General features: G+C 51.1%; 1 protein-coding gene across 2 annotated transcripts in view; it reads right to left on the bottom strand.

The window, feature by feature from the left end:
* PAX8 (paired box 8) overlaps positions 1-15,266 on the bottom strand; it is a 65,532-nt gene that overhangs the window by 15,962 nt on the left and 34,304 nt on the right. The window contains exons 5-10 of one of the 2 annotated variants that reach the window (XM_004031644.4): positions 15,134-15,222; positions 14,452-14,574; positions 13,995-14,170; positions 9,044-9,164; positions 8,389-8,595; positions 129-230 (exon numbers count right to left, since the gene is read on the bottom strand). In XM_004031644.4, the coding sequence (XP_004031692.1) occupies positions 129-230; positions 8,389-8,595; positions 9,044-9,164; positions 13,995-14,170; positions 14,452-14,574; positions 15,134-15,222 (818 nt within the window). The remainder of the gene's footprint in view (positions 1-128; positions 231-8,388; positions 8,596-9,043; positions 9,165-13,994; positions 14,171-14,451; positions 14,575-15,133; positions 15,223-15,266) is intronic. The other variant, XM_019022508.3, reaches the window with a different exon arrangement.

The raw sequence follows: 15,266 nt of genomic DNA on the forward strand, positions 1-15,266 counted from the left end.
GGTCCATCCTTCAATGCCCTTTGGGAAGTCTATGAATAGGGCACAGTATGCCTCTTGCCCCTTGTGTCCCACCTTGCTCCAATACTTCCTCTTTGCAGTGCTCCCCTTCCTGCCGGCCCTCTCCTTACCTGCCACCATGCCTGCGATGGCAGAGGAGGCATAGCTGCCCTGTCCGCTGGTGGGGATGTGGGGTGGGTATCCGGGCAGCGTGGGCCCCACCATCTCTCGCCCTGGAAAAATACAGCAAAGAGTCATCAGTTGGACCACGGGGGCTCCCATATGTATCATCTCACTCTCCTGAGGCTGTCTTCCTCCATGCCATTCCCACCCTCTCTACAGCCATTCTCCAAACCCACTTCCTCCTGCCCCCACTCCTCATCTGAGCCCAAGTTCTTGTCACCTCTGTCTGGTCTTCTGCAGGACAGAGGCTCCACCATGCAGGGAGCACTTGTTACTGCAGTCTCACACTGTTCCCTGTTCTCCAGTGGTTTTGTTTACGTGATTGTTATCTTATTAATCCACAAGAATGTCCTGGTATTGGAGGCTGAGGTTATGTCTTCTGTTCTTTGTTACCCCCAACAGCAGCCAGCAGAGCAGTGGGTATAGCTGGCCTCCATAAATACATTTGAGGCCACTTGACTCAGAGCTCATCCCTTTCATTCCCGGCTCTGAGGAGTACCAAGAATAAGACCCTATGAAGGGATGGCATGTATGTGGGCCACTAACTCATCACTATTTTTTGGGGGGCCAGTGACAGACATTGCTAATCAACCACTATACCATTTCCCCCTGAGTAGAGGGGGCCTTCCAAGTGGATGCAATGTATCAGAGTTGCAAGGTACAGGAAGCCGATTGGCTAACCCCAACCTAGAAGGAGATGTGGCGGAGATATTTAGCTTTTACATGACCACAAGCCACATATCTGTCCATTCTATTTTGAAAAGAACCATTTTTAGCAAAACAGACACCAATCTCTCTGTTTATCTATAGCTTGTGGGTCATACCCCCACCTTGGTGATACCAAATCAGCTCTGTAAAGACCTCATTTCCCGGCTCTGCTTCTCCTCTACATCGAGAAATCACTTTCCCATTTTGGAGGCCCCACCTGACCTGGCGAACATCTCCCCATCTACTACATATAACAATGAACATAAACATGATCCCTTGCCCCTGCCCCTCTTCTATCGCTCCTGTGTCCTGCAGGCCCCAATTAGACTCTCCTTCACCCCAAGATTCTTGGCAAGGTGACAATACACCCTGGTTTGCCAAGGTGTGCCCAGGTGATGACCAGTATCCCAGCATATTTGTTAATAATGCCCATTTCACTCTCAAAATGCTCCAGTTGGAATAATGAGTTATTTGCTCATCCTAGTTCTTGGTGATGTTTACAGAGTTTCTCAGTCTCAGCAACATTGGCATGTTAGGCTGCACAATTCTTTGCTGCAGGAGGCTGTCCTGTGCATTGTAGGATGTTTAGCAGCATTTCTGGCCTCCATCCAGTAGATACCAGCAGCAGTTTTCAGCCAGTGTGACAACAAAAATGCCACCAGACATTGCCATATGTCCTCAACAGGAGGTAGTAGGGGCAAAATCGCTGCTGGCTAAGAACCATTGTGTTGGACTATGACTGTTTTACCCAAATGCCTTCTGCCTCTTCCATTTTGGGGGCTGCTTTTTCCTCCCAGGACCTGTGTGGGCCACCTGTGAGCCCTGTTAACCAACTTACCAAATTCATCTTCTCTATGGCACTGCTTGTCTAACTATCCACCCATCAGTCCCCCCCAGGTCCTTCATACCTCAGCCCCTTCAAGGGGTGCCTGGTCATGACAGAAGGGAAGGAAGGCCCCATGAAATCCTGTAAGTTGCCAATACTGCAGTGACTACCTCCTCCTTATCTCTCTTTCTGGAGATTCCCCAAAGACAGTGTTCATTCACTAAATACTTATTGAGTAAATACTATGTTCTAGACACTTTTCAAAGCACTTGGGTATATAGCAGAAAGCCAGGATGCTAAATTAGCAAGGCCAGGCACTAAATCAAGAAGAGACATAGGCTGGGATAGGCATTTGGAGCCAAGCCCAAGGGGTCAATGAACAAAAACCAGGCACACACAACTTCTTCCCTTCCTCTAGAGGGCAGGGCCTGGGAATCAGAGGGCCTGGAGTCCTTATACTGCTTCTGTGGCTAGTTTTCCGAGTGCCCTTAGATAAGCCTAGTATGTGCCCCAAGTGTCAGTTTCTTCATATGCAAAATGGGAAAAAAACATAGCTGTAGGCACCTTATTACAATTTCTATGAGGTTATCTGTATAATTCAGAGCCAGGGTTTCATGCTATAGGTGGACATTGATTAGCGCAATGGGCACATTCTAGAAATGGTTATATGCCAGTGAACTCCTACAGAATAAAGAGCCATCAGTGTTCATTGTTTAAAACCGTGTGAATGTTTTGGTAAACCTGAACACCACCTTCTAATTTGTTTGACTTTTCCTGCAGTGTCCAGCTGTGCTTGGCACTGGACCAAATGGGGTGAAACCCACTAGAATTCTACAGGTGTGTTCAGTTAACCTGACACAAGGTCATCAAGGGAACAAATGAAGGGCTGGAAACACAGGAGGGGAAAAGAGAATTTTAAGATATTTAGACGCAGAGGGAGAAATATGCAGAAGCTATACTGAGATAAAATCTGAGCTTTCTTTGAAGAAGAATACAACACAATCGACCCTCAAACTCAGCCCCCTTGGCCCTCAGATGAAGCACCAGCTAGGCAAGAGGGAAGGAGTGACAGGAAGTCTGTGAGAGCAGGAGGAGCACAGAGCAGGGACAGGTGGTGAGGGAGGGAGTGATGGAAGAGGGTGGTGGCGGATTCAGGCCTGCTTCCTTCTTTTCTCTTCCCTCCCTACCTCTTCCTCCATGAGAGAGAAAGGGAACTCCAGATCCAGGCTGGACCCTGGATGAAAGACAGCCACTTAATTCTCTGAACCACGTCTTCCTGCCTGTCACATAAGGAACTAGTTTAGATTTCAGCTTGTAAACTGGATTCACCTGACTACCTGATTGGCTGGTAGGGACTTCCTGGCACCCAGTGTTGAGAAGGATTCTGAGGCAGCCTGTGTCTGCCATGATCGGGGTGGGGAGCAGTGGGAGGTGTTCTTGACTCTCAGGTCACCTGTTTGCTGGTGCTGGCCTTGTGCCCTGCAGGGCTGCTTCTGGCCTGGCAGCCTGTGGCCCCGCACTCCCCTTCCCCCTGCCTTCATCCTGTTCCTTCTCGTTCTATTACCTGAACCTGCTGCCTCTCGAGCCTGGCAGAGTAGCAGGCAGAGTTCCAGGGCATATACTCCCCTTACAACACAGCTTAATATGGTCCAGAGGTGCCCCCACGGGGCTCCACCGCATGAGAACTAGCCCCTACATTGATCTTATAAATGGAATTCATCAGTCTCACTCCCCTGTACTCTAAGATTTTTAATCTTCATCTCCCCTCAGTCACCTAATGTCTTCCCAATGGGGTAGAGGCTTCTGAATCGGACATCAGAACAGATGCCTGAGGCTTCCTGCCATGAAAGCTGGTCTTCCTGGAAAGACTGGTAAGACTTTCTTCAGCATGGCTCTCACCCAGACTATGGCACAATAAACTCTCCCAACAGCCCTACAAAACTCTTTGCTCCAATTGCTTAAATGCATAGTTTCTTCCAAAAAGCCAAGAAGCTTGCAAGCCTTCTTAGAAACAAAACCACAGAAGCTGTGGGGTGGAAACTCCATCACGGCCTAACCATGCCCTCTTATCTTCTTCTCTGTTTTTAAGACTCTTCATCATAAAACTATCCTTGCTATGAATTCCATCTCCTCTACACCCAAATTTCTTTCCAATGTGGTCCTATTTTTAAGAAGTTGACAGAAAGCATAGGCCCATGTTGACTGGCCATGGAGTGGGGTTCTTTAAGAAAACTCTAGCTCCCCCCACACCTTGAAATATTGGTAAATATTCTAAATATCGGTAGAGGCCAGAATCATAAAGCTATTGCCTGGAGGAATTCAGAGGGTAGAGGTGATTTCAGACTATTTTATTTGCCCCCTTTGAAGCCTGCCCTCCATGTAACCCCTTTTCAATTCCTTATCTCATTCTGATAGCGAGGAGAATTTATGGCAACTCAGAAATCTCTTTGGCAGAACTAAATATAATTTTGTACAAAAGGATGGAGGAGGGGAATGGACTCTTTGATGATAAAACCTAACTCACAGCTTTCCTTTGAGCTGAGCTGGAGTCAGTCCCAGAGCAGCTGGGATCAGGACGGCATCGACATTGCTGTCTTGGCCAGTGTGTTGGGAATCCAGACTGGGGCTTCCAAAGGGAACTGGCAGCAATGTTAGGGGCACTCTTGCTATTCCCCAAACCTTGCTGTTTCTTCTTTCTTGGCTGACTGGGGATGAGCTGAGACTCAGAAGGATAGTCACCTTGGAAATCGCACTATCAGAGCCACCAGGCGGAAATAAGTGACCCAGAGAAAAACGCTATGAAGCAGGTGAAGGAGTTGCAGGAGGCGGCAGCGAAGGTCCTTGGGAGTCACTCAGAGGCATATGGAAGATTCACGCAGGTTAAAGCTGAGCTGATTATGGAATGAAAACTCACTGAGTCCTCTCTCCTCTCTCCTGGTCTGCAGCATTACCTAGGAATAATGTGGCCTCAACTTCCTTCTCTTTCTTTTCTTTATTATTTTTTTCTTTTCTGAGACAGAGTTTTGCTCTTGTTGCCCAGGCTGGAGTGCAATGGCATGATCTCGGCTCACCGCAACCTCCGCCTCCTGGGTTTAAGCAATTCTCCTGCCTCAGCCTCCCGAGTAGCTGGGATTACAGGCATGTGCCACCACGCCTGGCTAATTTTGTATTTTTAGTAGAGATGGGGTTTCTCCATGTTGGTCAGGCTGGTCTCGAACTCCCGACCTCAGGTGATCCACCCACCTTGGCCTCCCAAAGTGCTGGGATTACAGGTGTGAGCCATCGGGCCCAGGTTCCTTCTCTTTCTTTCAAATTCACCTCTTCTTGGGAAGGTCTGCAGCCTCCTGCGCTCCTGGAACCATTCCCTGCCTAACCTTCCCCACCGCCCCCCGTCATGTCCTCCCAGCTCTCTCACCATGGCTCAGCCACGTGCTAGGTATTGAGGTCCAGTCTTGACCAGAGGCCTCAGGTGGACAGTCTGTAAGGAGCTCCAGGCCAACACCCTGAGCTCAGCATGGACACCAGCCATCCCCTCCCTTGTGCCTGAGCTGCTTTCTGACTTGCTTCCTACTCTTGGCCATTTGCCTGGACCCCAGATCCTCCAAGCCTAGCACTCCTCACTCTTTTCAGAGGCTCTGCCTCTGTGCTGAATTGTCACCCCTTGGGCTAGGGGGCCCTGTGACCAGCCAGCAACCTTCAAAGTGCTCACACCTGCACTTCAGCATCATCTGGGCCTGGATTGGGGGCCACCAGCCTGAAAGATACGCCGGTGCTGCATATTTGGCTGCCTGCTCCCTACATGACTACCTGGTGTCTGCTGCCAGCTGTTTTGTCCCATGGGTTGGGTGACCTCTCAGTCCTGCAGTTGGCCTGGAGAGTGGGCATGTCCACTAAATTAACAGCTGACAGTAGTTGGAGGCGTCACCTCTGATTGACTGCATGTTGACAGGGGATGCTAACAGGATGACAGGGAGGGGACAAAGTGTAGGGGCTTTGGGAGCAGGGAGTTTGCCCTGGGCTGTTCCAGTTACACTTTACACCACAGCCTATGTCTGCACTCTGATACATCTATCCACTTCCAGCTGCCCTACATCCTTCCCTCTCCTTCAGCTGGTCTTGCCAAGCTTCTCCGAGGCTTCCACAGCACCTGCTCCCCATCATCATGGGCACCACCACACCCTCACCCCTTGCCTGCCCCATGACCGCCCCCAGCCCTAGCCTGCCATTCTCAGAAGACATGTAGGCTTGCGTAACTCCCTGTAACTGACATGAACCTCTTCTCCTCACCCCCTCCCCTCCCCTCCCTTCCCTTCCCCTCCCTTCCTCTACACTCTCCTCTCATTCCCCTCCCTACCCCGCATCCCATTTTCTCTGGCTGACATAATTTTACTCAGCTCACAGGTTTTTCTCTTTTCATCACTTTGGTCAAAACAAATGACCCATCTCTGCTGCTTTCACCCTCTTGAATTCTTGAACTCCAAGTCAACATTTTATTCCTCGCTTTAGACCCTTAAACACCATCTCTCTGCCCACACACTGGATGTCCCTCTCTTCTAAGAAAACTTCTCACATTAGGTGCAGGGATGTACGGAGGGGAAAAAAAAAAAACCCGGGTGCCAGCCAGAAAGAAAATGTAGAGCCAGTTATAAAAAAGGGTCCATGGGCCGGGCGCGGTGGCTCACGCCTGTAACCCCAGCACTTTGGGAGGCCAAGGTGGGCGGATCAAGGTCAGGAGATCGAGACCATTCTGGCTAACATGGTGAAACCCCATCTCTACTGAAAATACAAAAATTAGCTGGGTGTAGTGGCGCCCATCTGTAGTTCTAGCTACTCGGGAGGCTGAGGCAGGAGAATCACTTGAACCCAGGAGGCGGAGGTTGCAGTGAGCTGAGATCGCGCCACTGCACTCCAACCTGGGCAACAGAGTGAGATTCCATCTCAAAAAAAAAAAAAGGGTCCAGGGACTTTTATCACATGACCCTGTGGTTACTCTGGGCTTGTAGAGGTCTTAATCCTCCGGTGCAGTGGTTTTGAAGTCCAAGGGCTTTCTAGGGGCAGGGACCCCTTCTAAAAGAGCAGTTCTTCAGGGGTCTGGTGAGCATACATGTCTTCTGTAAAAGGCTTCATTTCAAGAGAGCATTGAGAGGCCCAAATTTGAAACCACTGGTCCAGATGGACTGTCTGACTCTGGGCTGCCTCTGTAACAGGTCTCCCACACCCCACCCCCGCACTGGTCTCTGCTCCAGCATTTCAAGGTCGTCAGAGTGGGAGGGTGTGGGAGGTGAAGAGGCATTTACTCTGTCATTAAATACCCACACTCCTTGGAGACAGTGCCGATATTAAAGAGATTCCTCCAGTGCTGAACTGAGAGCTAGCTGGCTTCCTTCCTTGGTCCTGGGCCCCCACTGGGCCCACATCTAAAATAGTCCTATCCCTGTGGAAGCCCTTGAGGTATCTGAAGACCATATGGGTCTCTGCTTCCCACTTTCACTGCATCTCAGGCCTTCTCCAACCCAAGCCAAGCGCTTGACTCTCAGCCATTCCTCAGGCCCTGGCTGGATGAGCGAAGGTCCTTCTGCCAGGAGGACCCAGCTCCCCTTGAGGTCTGACTCATGGAGTGCAGGCCCAGGCCTCAACCAGCTGCAGATGGTGCTCCTGCCCAGAGACCTTGGCAGGGACCTTCTCCTCCCTGGGCCAGTTTCCTCATCAGCATAAGAGGTTTGCTCTAGAGGCTCCCTCAGGTGCTTCCAGATTTACTTATTTTTATTTATTTGTTTTTTTCTTTTTTGAGATGGAGTCTTGCTCTGTCACCCAGGCTGGAGTGCCATGGCGCCACCTCAGCTCACTGCAACCTATGCCTCCTGGGTTCAAGCAATTCTCCTGCCTCGGCCTCCCCAGTAGCTGGGATTACAGGTGTCTGCCACCACACCCCCCTGATTTTTTGTATTTTAGTAGAGATGGGGTTTCATCATCTTGGCCAGGCTGGTCTTGAACTCTTGACCTTGTGATCCACCTGCCTCGGCCTCCCAAACTGCTGGAATTACAGGCGTGAGCCACCGCGCCTGGTCGGTGCTTCCAGCTTTAAATATTTTGAGGCAGTTGAGGTTCCTGATGGGAGGTCCCCCACTCCTCTCAAGTTGTTGAATCACTGAATTTATCATGTTTAACAGATGTCTGACTGTCCTCCCGGTGATGCTGTTAAGCTAGGAATGAAGATAGCTGCATCATGGAAACACAACTGGGACTGACCCTTGGCCTTTTTAGAAATTTGATCCAGAAATTGGCTCCAAAAGCCAATTCCTTTTTCCCTCCAAAAGCCAATTCCTTTTTCCCTCCAAAATGTTCATTTTTCCTTCTATTTATTTATGCATTTACCAAGGCCAAGTTGCTATGTTACAGCACCCGGCTCCCGGCCTTAGGGTTCCTGCTTTTCCATGGGGTCTTGGGGTGGTGTATCCCACTTCCTGGCACCCCTACAGCATCCGCCCCTTCCGAGCATGTCTTCCCCGTCACAGAGAACTTCATGTTGGCGCCTCCAAAAGTTGCCGGAGGAATTAGGGAATAGGGTGGTGGTGGATGAGATTGAGGCCAGAGAGGGGGCTGGCGGTCTGCCCTGAGGACCCCCCTCCCACCCACCGCAATAGCTGCATGGCCCCGGGACTTCCCTGTCGTACCTGAGAGGAGGGCCTGGCCCGTGAACTGCCCGTACACGGAGGCAGCATGGGGAAAGGCATTGAAGGGCGGGACCGAGGCACCGGCTGGGACCCCGGAGCCGACTTGCTGCAGATCCAAAAAGGCGGAGCTAGATAAAGAGGAAGGGGTGGAGCTAGAACTGGACACCTCGGGGGTTTCCTGCTTTATGGCGAAGGGTGAATGAGGATCTGCCGGAGGGAGGGAGACAACAAGGAGAGAGGGGTGTGAGATGACGGGGCGGGAACATGCACAAACCAAGCCATGAGATGTGGAGGGTGCGGGCGGGGCGCGGGGCAGGCAGGCCCAGCTGCTGTCAGAGTCTGGGCTGGGGAGCCAGGGCCCACGAGGTGTGGCAAGGAGGGGAGAGAGAAGCTAGACCTCCCTGCTGTGCTTCTGCAGTGAAAATGGAGAGACCGGGAAGGAGTGTGTGTGCCAGCCTTTCCCACAGGAGGGAGCGTGGAGACCCAGGAGCGGCCTAGGACTGGAGGCACGACCCCCTTGACCCACCTTGAGGCCCAGCCAGCACAGCCCACCTCTCCTCTCCAGGCCAGGGCCCCACACACCTTCCGCCTGACAGCCAGCCAAGCTCTTCAGTCCCCCGCCCTCCACCTGCCAGGGAGGCTCCGGGCGTTATACCTGCCACCACGGGGTAGGTCTGGTGAGTCGAGAGGTTGCGCCCCAGTGGCGTGTTGGAAGGGGTCAGGGTGGCCTTCCCGTCGTCCAGGGTGCTGTTGAGCAAGGGCAGCGGGTAGAGGCCCTGGGGAGCAAAGAGAAGTCAGCGCACACAGATGATCCGACAAGCCGACCTTCCTGCAGACCCTGAGCCTGTGTCTTAGGACTTGGCAGCCCTAATCTCCCCAGGAGAGGTCCTTATCGTCCCCTTCTTCCTTTACGTTCTCAACTCCACTCAGCACGTTTCGTTCGTGCTCATTGTCCTCCCGCATCCCTGGAATTCAAGGCCAGCTGGTGGCATGGGTGCCCAGGCGTGGGATAGAGAGTCTCAGCCAGAGGACCACACCCTGGTTGGATGGCTGGTCGGCTTCCTGGTTTCACCACACTGTTGGGACCCACAGAATACAGGACGGTGCCAAGGACTGGAGCAGTCTCCAACCGGACTGTTCAGGGTCCTTGCATCTGTTAATTTATTCTTCCCCAGATAGGAAACCCAGGCACAAAGGTTTAAAAAACTTGTCCCACTTCCAGATGGGCCAAAGATAGGATTCAGACTCGAGGGATCAGAATGTGTCTGCTCTCAACCACTGCCCTAAACTGGGTGACATAAGGACCACTTCTTACATTTGCAAAGAGCTTATATCAGAGCTTTGCCTCTGTTGTCCTAGTAGAGTCCCCCAGCAGCCCAGTGACATGGGTGAGTAATATTATGTCTGTGTTTTATATGTGGAGCCTGGAACTCAGGTAAACGGCCCAATTTTGTATAATGAAACAGACTAAACCCGTGATTTTGGCTGTGGACCCAGGTGCTTTACCCACCACGTGGATTTCTTCTTTTCTCTCTCCACATCCAAACCAATAGAAGTGTGCAAGTTCAGCTTGAAAATGGTATTGAGAGTTGTTTTTGTTGGAAACACTCTTTGTCAAGTACCTGGGGGTCTTCATCAGTAAGACCTCATTTTAGATGCCTCCTGGCCTCCCCTTCCCAGGAGCACAGCTATGACCTTAGGTACTCCTTCCGAAAAGAACTTGTTTAACTAAAGGCAAGTGTACTTCATCCTCACCATGGCCTCCTTCCACCGGGGAAGCAGATAGTGCAGAAAAAAGAACACACCCATTCCCCACATACCTTCACACTCATCACATACCTGCTACGTGAGATGTGCAAAGCTGAATTCAGGGAATGCTCAGTGGTTACATAACAGTGCCACTAAAGGCAATTGTTTTCAGTGATTTCCATTGAGCTGGGTTCTGCAAAGATCCACAGCACTTTCCGGTTGCATGCTGGGCACTTTTGGAAGCTGCAGTCAATTCTGGAGGCCACCAGGGCACCATTAGCACATAGCAGCAATTATTGACTAAATGGTGCTCTGGTTCCATGCCTTCCAAGAGGGCCCACTTAGAGGCAGGGTGGAGTTGCTTAGGGCCTTTTTTTTTTTTTGTAGACGGAGTTTTGCTCTTGTTGCCCAAGCTGGAGTGCAATGGTGCGATCTTCGCTTACTGCAACCTCTGCTTCCTGGGTTCAAGTGATTCCCCTGCCTCAGCCTCCCGAGTAGCAGGGATTACAGGTGCGTGCTACCATGCCAGGCTAATTTTTTGTATCTTTAGTAGAGACAGGAGTTTCACCATGTTGGCCAGGCTAGTCTTAAACTCCTGACCTCATGATCTGCCTGGCTCGACCTCCCAAAGTGTTGGGATTACAGGCGTGAGCCATTGCGCCTGGCCAGGGTGTGTCTTATTGAAATTGAACAAAATACCTAATTTCTAGAGAGTATAAGAAAAGTTTAAAATACTTTATGGATGTGTTGTTTCGACAGCAAAATATCTACTCAGAATCCTATAGCTATTTCAAAATCCAAGTAACTTAGAAAAAAAGGAAACAGAAAACCTATATAGTCAAATCTTTTGGTGATTTTGTATTCAATGACTGAAACTTCCCAGTGATTATTGGGCTTTTTAGCTGGAATTGAACTTGAATCGGGGCAGAGCAGCACAATGCTTCAGAACTTCAGCGACTCTGAGCCCTGGTTCTGCAATGACCTGCCAAGTAGCTTTAGTCTACTTGACTGCTCTGAAGCTTAATTTTCTCACCTGTACGGGAATCATAGACTCTACTTTATGAGGCTGATGTAAGCATTACATGAAATTTTGTATACTTATACATAATGTGCTTAGCACCGAATACTTGGTGACAACAGATGCCCAATGAGAGTTACCATAGATATTATTTCAGAATCATGTGAAGAGTCAGAAGCCACCAAATTCTTGATTTCTGTCAATAAACTGATATTCATATTCTGTTGATGTTTTTTTGATGCATTTGTAAAATAGGGAAACAAGAGCTGTATGACTTCTAGCTATGTCTGGTCATGAAATAGCAACCAGGAATAAGGCCACATGATGTTTCTGATGAACACTTCCCCCTGCCCTTTTTTTTTTTTTTTTTTTTTTTTCAGATGGAGCTTTGCTCTGTCACCCAGGCTGGAGTGCAGTGGCACAATCTCGGGTCACTGCAACCTCCGCCCCCCAGGTTCAAGCGATTCTCCTGTCTCAGCCTCCCGAGTAGCTAGGATTACAGGTGCACGCCACCAGGCCTGGCTAATTTTATATTTTTAGTAGAGATGGGATTTTGCCATGTTGGCCAGGCTGGTCTCAAACTCCTGACCTCAGGTGACCCGTCCACCTTGGCCTCCCAAAGTGCAGGGACTACAGGTGTGAGCCACCATGCCTGGTCCCCCACTTGTTGATTTTGCAGAAAAGATAGCTGTGTTACAACCTGTCCTAAGGTCAGGTATGAATACTTGTGCTTCTTTCTTGGCTCCCCAAGCCAGAGGGCATTCCTATGCCCAGGTGAGAGAGCACGGAGTGTTACTTTGGCAGCACAGTCAGTTACCAGAGGTAGGAAAAGCAAAGGCCAGGCAGGACATGAGGGGCCCTTGCACTGGCTGGTTCTCCCTGCCTTCACCACCCTCCAGGTGAATGACTGGGTGAATAATGATTGACTGAGGAGGTAATGAATAATTTATGGACACTGCTGGACCTCAGTCTCCTCATCTGAAAGATGAGTGCTTGGAGAAGTTTAATGGTTTTCAAATGCTTTTTTTTTCAGTCTTCAAATAAGTGTTTACGTAGAAGCACCATATCTGAAACAGGTGACAGTGGACCAGTCTGAATGAAATGAGGGTTGGCAGGCCTGAGCTCCAAAACCTTCTGATTGCCCAAGCCCTCCTTGTCTTGCTTGGATTATCTCCACACAAATGGAGAAACTGGACAAGGTGGTCATGGAGGTCCCTGAAAGCTCAAAGACTCTCTCATTCCAGGATTCCCCATGTTCATATGCCAGCATGGCATGGGGGTGCTCTGTAGTCAAGCAGGGTCCTTTGGGGGGCTTAGGGATGGAGCCAGGAAATGGCTCTGGGACTCAGCGGGTGTCCAGAGTCTCATCAGCAGGGTTTCTTTACTTTCACTGAGTGGCTGGTGCCTGCATACTGAGTTTTGCAGGCTTACTCTCAAAGAGTGAGCTTCCTGCAGGCCCCCCACTGCAACCCCTTTCCTTCCTGGAGCTGTGTGCTGACTGGTGCGTGAGCACCCAGGCCCTCTCCCCATGCTGCTGATGGTCAGCTTTCTCTGCACGCTCGTGGTTGCCACAGTCAATGCTGATAAAATTGCTGATGCAGATTGCCTGCCCAGCTGCGAGTGCTGGCACGGGACCAGCAGCCCAGACGGTCACTGGAAGTGGTTGGGCTGATTATTGGCATCATCTCCATTGTCTTACTCAGTTCTTAAAGGCACATGGGCTTGCCTCATGCCGACAGCAAATGACGGCATGGGCAAAGAGGGGCAACAGACCCACCCTGAAGACACTCCTCATCTGGTTGACTTGGCAGGGTTAAGGGAAAAAGATGTGATGACTAGGAGCTGAGAGCTTAGTGGTTCTGCCAGAGCTGCAGAGTCTTTGTTGGCCTCGGGGTGGGACCTCTCACATCTCTGTCAGCTTTTCACAGACACCAGCCTGTTATGATTCATTTCACCTGTCCTGAGCACTAGCAAGAAAAATTCGCTGTAGCTTGTGATGTATTATTCTGGATTTCTCAACTCATTCATTTGTTCATTCATTGACTATACCTTTACTGTCTATTATAAGGGGGGCACAATGGTAGGTACTGGGAATAAAAATGATGTTTAATGTTTCATGAGGCTTCCCTGTCCTTAAGGAGTCCGCATGTCTTTGTACCTGTCTGTCTGCTAGATTATTAAGTGACACTGTGAGAAGCTACTGAGAGCAGCATGTGGGACATGCAGAAGGGCAAGAGGCAGGAGAGATGATTCATGTCGGAGGGGCAGGGGAGGACTGACGGAGAGGGTGATGTTTGAGCTGAGTCATGAAGGCTAGTGGTATTTTTCCATGCAGAGAAGTGGGAGGAAAGGCATTCTGTGTGGAGGGCACACGGTGTGCAAGGGCAGAGAGGTGTGAGCGAGGGTGGTGTGCTCGGGGCCATGAGTAATGCAAGAGCATGGGGTGTGCAGGATGAGTGGCCAAAGGTGGGGCTAGGAAATGGTGGCTGAGGTCATTATGTGAAGGCTTTGTGCTACTGCTTCAGAGTTGTGGAACGTGATGTTGCAATCTGGGAAAGACGCTGATGGCAAGGGATAGCATCATCAGGTTGTGCTGCCATCCCTGAAAGGCCCAGGCTCAAAGGTTTTGGGTGAAGGAAGCCAGGAGGGTTAGAAAGAGGAAGATGCCAGGGCATCTGGTAAAATAAAGCATGTGTCAGGCTTGGAGTTGCATAAGGCAGGTGCCCTGAGCCCATTGATGCAACTTCCAGCTGCTTTGATGGAGCACAGGCTCATTTGGAGAATAGGCCTTCTCTGGCCCTTGCCCACCCTGTTCACCTCCCAGGGCCCAGCTTCTCACCTGCTCGCCTTTGGTGTGGCTGGGGGAGGCATAGGCCTCCGGGTAGTGCTGCCGCTCAAATGGGCACTCGAGCGGCTCGAGGTGGTGCTGGCTGAAGGCATCCGTGCGAAGGTGCTTTCGGGGTCCGCTGCTGCTGCTCTGTGAGTCAATGCTTAGCCGGCAGCTATCCTGATCACCTGGTACCCCCCGGGAAGGAAGAAAGCTTTTAGGGGACCTATCTATTCATGCTCTAGGCCAAAGTAGAGGACTGACTCCAAGCTGACTCACTGTGGAGGGAGAAAAAGGGCCAGCCACGTGGGCCCAGGAGCCTTGGCCAACTGAGGGACAGGACATGTGACAGTCACATGCAGAGCCCCTACAAAGTCCCATATCATAAGTGGAAGGGTTTCTGTCCCCATCAAAGCCTGAGCAAACTGCTCTCGTGCACCGCCCGCTGCCCTCCTGTCCCAGCACTCACTGTCATCCATTTTCCTCTTGTCGCTGCCAGGCTGAGCGATGCCCAGGAGCCCATTGATGGAGTAGGTGGAGCCCAGGGAATCCGACTGGGGTGACTCCGGGGGAGTTACAGCTGAGCTGGGGACTGCAGTAGGGGAGAGGGAGAGGGTCAGGGGTGGAAGTGACACCCCTCACAGCCCTGGGTGACTCTGGGGTAGTTACAGTTGAGCTGGGGACTGCAGGGGCTGGGGGAGAGGGAGAGGGGCAAGGGGTGGGACACCCCTTACAGCCCTGGGGTGACTCTGGGGGGACTGCGGTGGTGGGAAGAGGGAGAGGGTCAGGGAGTGACAGTGACACCCCTCACAGTCCCTGCTGACACTGTGCAGGAGGCAGCAAGCCGAGCCATGGACTGAGCCCTGGAGGGGCTCAGGTCCTTCCTCCAGGGGGCCTCCTGGTGGGAGGGATTCTTGGAGTTAGAGCTGTCTCAAGTGTTTGCACCTCTCCATAGTTCAGTGAATCTGCCCTGGGAACAGGCCAGACTTCGTCGCAGTGGCACAACTCAGTCTACACATGGGTTTGTGAATGGTACTGTGCACAGCTATGTCTGTGTGGGTGTGTCTGTGTGTGCCTCTGTGTATATGTGGGTATGCTGAAGGGGAGGTGTACACGAGCATGTGTGTGTATCCAGGTCTCTCAGCACTCACTCAGCGTGTGCCCGGGACTCAGGGACTTGGTGGCCACGCAGCTGTCCATAGGGAGGTTGAATGGTTGCTGCACTTTGGTCCGGATGATTCTGTGATGAAGAGAAGAAAGGCCATGAGAGAGAAGAGGAGGAAA

Source organism: Gorilla gorilla, chromosome 12, assembly GCF_029281585.2.
Source record: "Gorilla gorilla gorilla isolate KB3781 chromosome 12, NHGRI_mGorGor1-v2.1_pri, whole genome shotgun sequence".
NCBI lineage: Eukaryota > Metazoa > Chordata > Mammalia > Primates > Hominidae > Gorilla > Gorilla gorilla.